The sequence below is a fragment of the Psammomys obesus genome, unplaced genomic scaffold, assembly GCF_907164565.1.
Source record: "Psammomys obesus unplaced genomic scaffold, mPsaObe1.curated_primary_1811, whole genome shotgun sequence".
Lineage (NCBI taxonomy): Eukaryota > Metazoa > Chordata > Mammalia > Rodentia > Muridae > Psammomys > Psammomys obesus.
The window spans coordinates 674,740-681,280 of NW_026585504.1; the positions used below are offsets into that span (position 1 = coordinate 674,740).

Genomic DNA, 6,541 nt, shown 5'->3' on the forward strand with positions numbered 1-6,541 from the left:
AGGGCTAGGATTAAAGGCATGCACCACTAAGCCTGACTCCAGCTTGGAATTCTTAAATATTCAAAAATATTTATTATTACTATACTTTTATTCAAACTTTTTTCAAACTTGCAAAATAATAAAATAGTACCACAAATATTCAACACAATCTGAGCTCACCAATTTCTGTTTTCTCTCTGTTTCATATTCTTTCCAAGTTATTTGAAAATGTGCTGAACACAGCGTATCCTTTTGTTCTTAAAATGTCAACATTAACTCAGACTCTTAGAAAATGAATTGTCATAAAAACTAAAACTGAAAAGCAAGGTGACTACTTGAATTAAGATTGATTAAAATTTAGTCAGGCATGGTGACACATGCCTGTAATCCCAGCACTCAGGAGGCAGAGGCAGGCAGATACTGTGAGTTTGAGGCCAGTCTGATTTACAAAGTGAGTCCAGGATAGCAAGGATACACAGAGAAACCCTGTCTCATAAAAACAACAAAGAAATTTATTAAAATTTAAAAGTCCCGATTTACTTTGAGTTAACTCTTTGCAAAAAAAAAAAAAAAAAAAAAAAAAAAGACATGACAGAATAATTATGGTGCTTTTAACCATGCCAATTCTGTGTGTGTGTGTGTGTGTGTAGGCCACAGGAGGGCAGTAGGTCCCCTGGAGCTGAGGTAACAGGTGTTTGAGAGCTGCTGGTATGGTGCTGGGAACAGAACTTGGGTCCTCTGAAAGAGCAGCAAGTGTTCCGACAGACTCAGCCTTCTCGCCAGTTTCAAACCCATTGTTTAAAGGCTCCTTTCAGCACACACTTTTAATCTAAGCATTTGAGATGGAGGGGTAGGCAGAGCTCTGTGAATTCAAGGCTGGTCTAGCCAACATGTTGAATTCCAGCCAGCAAAAGCAGTGTAATGACATACTGTTGAAAAATAAAATAAAATAGCTTAAAAGTCAAGTTCTTTCTTTTTATTTTTAATTGTGTTTATGTGTTTGTGAGCATGTGTGTGTGTGTGTGTGTGTGTGTGTGTGCGCGCGCGCGCGGCGCTCCGGCACTCTTGGAGGCCAGAGATAGGCACTGGAGCTTGTGATGCCAAAATGTAGCATTGAAACATAGAGCGTATGACTGTGATGTCACAGGGAGTATGAGGTCACATTATGAGCAGTCCGGGAAGCACAATGATGGTACAGTGGAGCACTCTGGTGGCACAGTGCAGCATGGGATCACACAAGTGAATGCTGTGACATCACAGTCCAGCTGTCATGTAAAATATGCTGTGTAAAGGCACAACTGAACACTACCATGCAAAAGGAGTTCAAATTTCATTCTCCTTTAAATTGTGTGTCTATGTGTAGGTATTGGGTATTGAACCTGGGTTCTCTGGAAGAATAGCCAGTGTTCTTATCTGCTGAGCCATTTCTTCAGCATGGTTGCCTGTAGAAGCCAGAAGAGGGTATTGAATTCCCCGGAGCTGGAATTACAGGGCGTTGTGAACCATCTGACATGGGTGCTGGGAACCTAACTGGTCTTTGCAAGAGCAGTTTATGTTTTTAGTTTCTGAGGCATCTCTCTAGTTCCCACACTTAAAAAAGTCTTGGCAAACGAGACCAACATCGGAAGAGGTTGGAAACAGGGAACAGGACAGGAGCCTACCACAGAGGGACTCTGTGAAGACTACCTCTGAAAGACTCTAACCAGCAGTGTATCAAAATATATGCTGAGACTCATAGCCAAACTTTGGGCAGAGTTCAGGGAATCTTATGAAGGGAAGGGAAGATAGAAAGACCTGGAGGGAACAGGAACTCCACAAGGAGAACAACAGAACAAAAAAATCTGGGCCCAGGGGCTTTTCTGAGACTGATACTCCAACCAAGGACCATGCATGGAGATAAGCTAGAACCCCTGCACAGATGAAGCCCATGGCAGCTCAGTGTCCAAGTGGGTTCCCTAGTAAGGTGAACAGGGGCTGTCTCTGACATGAACTCATGGGCTGGCTCTTTGCTCACCTACCTGTGAGGGGGGAGCAGCCTTACCAGGCCACAGAGGAAGACAAGAAGCCAGTCTTGTCTTGTCAGACAAGAAGCCTGATAGACTAGGGTCAAATGGAAGGGGAAAGGGCCTCCCTTATCATTGGACTGGGGGAGGGACATAGAAGAAGAAGAGGGAGGAAAGTTGGGATTGGGAGGGGATGGGGGATGGGGCTACAGTTAGGATATAAAGTGAATAAACTGTAATTAATAAAAATTAAAAAAAATCTTTTCCTTCCTTCCTTCCTTCCTTCTTTCTTTCTTTCTTTCTTTCTTTCTTTCTTTCTTTCTTTCTTTCTTTCTTTCTTTCTTTCTTTCTTTCTTGTGTGTTGTCTGCCACAGTGTGCTTACCAAGGCTCACTTGGAATTCTTTTAAAGAAACTTTTTGTTTTATGTTTTTGGGCTTTTGTCTCCATGCATGTCTGTGCACGTGTGCACAGTGCCTGGGGAGGCAAGAAGACAGTGTTGGATCCCCTGGAACTGACTGGCCATGGGTCGCCATGTGGGTGCTGGGAATTGAACTCCAGCTCTCTGCAGGAGCTACAAACTCTTAACTGCAGAGCCATCTCTCCAGCCCTCCACTTGGAATCCTTCACAGACCTTCACACCACAAAAGAAGGAAACAACTCAAACAACAGAGTACCTTGAATAGGAAGGGTCTTTCTGGATTACCCAACTGGGCCCTAAGCTATGGCAATTAAAAACATCCTTTCTTAGGTAAGTGACATCATTGAAAGTTCCTGTTACATTTCTCTAGTCTTCGCTCACTGGGCATTCTCTCAGGCTCGCTCTGCCTCTTTCACTGACTGCCATCTTTCCCATCTGAGGGCTAAGGAGTGTTTTCCCATTTCTGACATTCAGAGAAGGTACTGTTTCCTTCAGCAGCAGGGGTGTGGGTCAAAGGCCTCCATTGGGTTGGGAGTGCTCTCAGAATTAGCTTGTTATTCCAATAGCTATTTTCTTTTGGGATTAGCACTGTTTTAGAAAAGCGCTTACAAATTCTTTCCAAGACTAGGGAAGAAGCCTGCTAGTATCCACAAGGCCCAGAGTTCCGTCTCCAGCACTGGGAGAAAGGGTGTTTTTCAGGAATGGAAAGAATGCTAAGGACTAATTCTGAGGGTGGGAAAGGCAGAAGGCAGCCTCAGGGGTAATGTCTGGAAGTCCCACCTAAAGAAAAGGGCAAAAGGTTTAGAGCAGTGGGTTTCTGAGCCCAGCTGCATTCATTCTTAGTTGAAGGGTGTGAGAAGCGCGCCCCAGGCCCAACAGCAGGGAGTTTAGGCACAAAAGAAAGGAAGCCACTTCCTCCCTGCTTCTTCCTCCCCCACTTTCCTACTTCCACTGTCTGAGAATCAGCTCTTCAGGGAATTGAACTGCTGTGATGTGCTCCAGGGAGAGAACTCTGAGGGCCATGGGGATCCACCTTCAGGTAAAAGCTCCATAACTCTCTGGTCCTCAATTCTGTGTTCCTGTCTTCTGCTCTGTGGGGCTTTTCCCCACCCACCTTCTGCCTCTGGGTGGAAGACTGTCTCTGTCGGATAACTCACTTTTTGTCCATATTCTCAACCCCTTTCTTGAAGGAAACCGCTTTTGTCTCCAACTCTTTGCTTTTAGCCCCTGGGTGAGTGGAACAAAGCTTGTCTGAGAAATCCTGAAACAGCAGGAAGATGTGCCAGTGTGCCTCAGTGGGAGTCAGCAGCAGCTGAGGTTCTCAGCATCTTCCTCAGCCTCCTCAGCCTACTCCTCAGCATTCACCTCAGCATCCTTCTCAGCCTCCTCCTCAGATTCCTTCTCAGCATTCACCTCAGCCTCCTAAGCATTCACCTCAACATCCTCCTCAGCCTTCTCCTCAGCATCCTCCTCAGACTCCTCAGCACTCACCTCCTCCTCCTCTTCAGCTTCCTCCTCAGCAACCACCTCAGCATCCTCCTCAGCATTCACCTCATCTTCTTCCTCATCCTTCTCCTCCTCACCCTTCTCCTCAGCATCCACCTCAGCATCCTCCTCAGCCACCTCCTCCGCAGGCAAGCAGACCACTCTTCATTCTTACTGCTGCAGACTTTGTTTCCAGTTGGCTACCCCTCTTTGGCTCCTTTGTTTTCTAGTCTGGCTGTGTGGAAATGAGAGATGACAATGGCACAGAAGTGATTGAGTTCATTTTATTGGGGTTCTCAGGCTTTGGCTCTCTCCAGGGCCATCTGTTCTGGGGTGTGCTGTCTATCTATGTGGTTACCTTGCTGGGCAATGCTCTGATCATCCTCCTCACAGTGGCAGACTCCACCCTCCACTCCCCCATGTACTTCTTCCTGCGTCACTTCTCCCTGGTGGAGATCCTCTACACCACTACCATTGTGCCTAGGATGTTGGCTGACCTCCGGTCTTCTCGCCCCACAATTCCCCTTGCCAGCTGCTTCATTCAGCTATATTTCTTTGCCCTTTTTGGCATTGCTGAATGCTGCTTGCTCACTGCCATGGCCTATGACCGATATGTTGCCATCTGCTGTCCCCTGCACTATACCACCCTGATGAACCAGGCTACGTGTGCCAGCATGGCGGGGGCCTCTTATCTCGCGGGCATCATCACTGGCACCACTCACTCTGTCTTCATCTTCACTTTGCCCTTCCGTGGTGCCAACACCATCCACCATTTTCTCTGTGACATCCTGCCTGTGCTGAGACTGGCTAGTGCAAGCACTTTCTGGGGTGAGGTGGGGAATCTTGTCATCACGGTAGCTTTTATCTTCATGCCCTTCTCACTGATTGTGGCCTCTTACACCCGTATTCTTGCCACCATCCTTGGTGTTGCCACATCCCAGGAACGACAAAAGGTCTTTTCTACCTGCTCCTCCCATTTGTTTGTGGTCGTACTCTTTTTTGGGACTGCCACTGTTGCCTATATGAGGCCTCAGGCCGATTCCCTTGGAGATACAGACCAGATTCTCACCATGTTCTACACGGTGGCCACCCCCATGCTTAACCCTTTTGTTTATACTCTGAGGAACAAGGAGGTCACAGGAGCCATGAGGCGGCTCATGAAGAGATACCTTTGGGGTCCTTGACCACACTCTACCTTCTTCCCAAGATCCTTGAGCTAAGAGCCTGATCCCTGGACATTCACAAGGAAGAAGGAAAGCTGAGCCCCGCCCCAGGGTGTAGCCTGTGCGCTGGTGTGTTTCACCCAGTGTGAACAGCCAAGGCACAGACATACTGTTCAGAGCTGTGCTCTGGGACCTGGTCTTCATCCTCGACTGTGCTTCACCACGAGAGCGGAGCCGAGCAAACACACACTGGAGCAGAGGTCACGGGGAAGGCAGCCGAGATGGCCCTGTGTGGTGATGTAATTCCTGGTCAGGGCTGAGGCTTCTGTGCCCTCCTGGCGCTCTGCTCTTGAGACATCTATTTCTTGCTTCTCCCTGTGAGCCCTTATTGTAAGTCTTTCTCCCTGACGTCATTACATCTGCTGGGAAGGGACAGGGACTGAGTCTAGCTTGGTATTGCTGTAGGCTTGGTCTATCCAGCCACGTGTCTCCTGACTGTCCCTATCTCCAGGACCCTCCTAAGACGCTGGTATTCTGCACTTGACTTCCTCCCCAACTGTCCTGAAAGACATGCTTTCACTACCTCCCCTCCTCAGACAGAGCACACCTCTCTCCATCCCCCAGACTCCAGTCTCAAGTCTGACATGGCTGAGGCTCTTGGAATGACACTGCTTTCTTGCAACAAACTAGTCACTCTTCTCACTGGGTGGCCACCTTGGTCGTTGGTTGGAAGGCTCTAACGCATCTCCTTTTCCTTAGAAAGCAGTTCCTCATTGTTCACGAGCGCTTCTTCTGCTATTAGTCACGGAGGTAGCAGCAGAGGCAGGGAAACTGTGCTCAAGGAACTGTACATGAATGCCTGGAAACTACTGAGTTTCTTTTCAAGTTTATAAGAAGTAACTCTGCTAGCTTCAAGAAATTTATATGCAGAAGAAAATATAACTATCAGCAAAATGTTAATGTCTTTGAGAAATTAGTTCCACCTGCTTTGTTCTGCATTTGCATACATGCATGATCATAAAAAATTAAAAGTAAGATTATACTGCTTAAAGTGTGTTTTAACAGTCTCTACTTTAGTGAACTTCATTTGAACATTGGCCATGACCCCTAGAAGGGAATTTCGGAGTCTCTGCCATATCTTACACTATAGGTGTACTACAACCTTAAGAAATGTCCTGCCATTGCAGTTTACTTTTGTCATGGACCTTGAGCTAAATGGACTCACATGTATCTCTGTATACGTACCCACACTTCCACTAGTATACCTTCCAGAAACAGGACTGATGAGTAAAAATGTTTTGAAATACTTTGCCAAATTACCCTCCGCAGGAACTTTTATTGTATTTGTAGCCCAATTGAGTGTCTCTCCCTACAAATTTCAGGGGAGGGAAGCCATTTAAGGGTCAGGAAGGAGTTGAGATTAGGTGACTCAGGGAAAGGAAAGGTGAGGAAGGTATAGATAGATAGTTAGATAATTTTTGGATGTGGAAAG

At 46.7% G+C, this 6,541-nt stretch overlaps 1 protein-coding gene across 1 annotated transcript; it reads left to right on the forward strand.

Annotated features, from left to right (window-relative positions):
- The first annotated feature begins 4,131 nt into the window (after positions 1-4,131).
- Positions 4,132-5,070, forward strand: LOC129690760 (olfactory receptor 9). The gene has a single exon (XM_055591476.1). It carries the CDS (start codon positions 4,132-4,134, stop codon positions 5,068-5,070), a length of 939 nt encoding a protein of 312 aa, XP_055447451.1.
- The last annotated feature ends 1,471 nt before the right edge of the window (positions 5,071-6,541 follow it).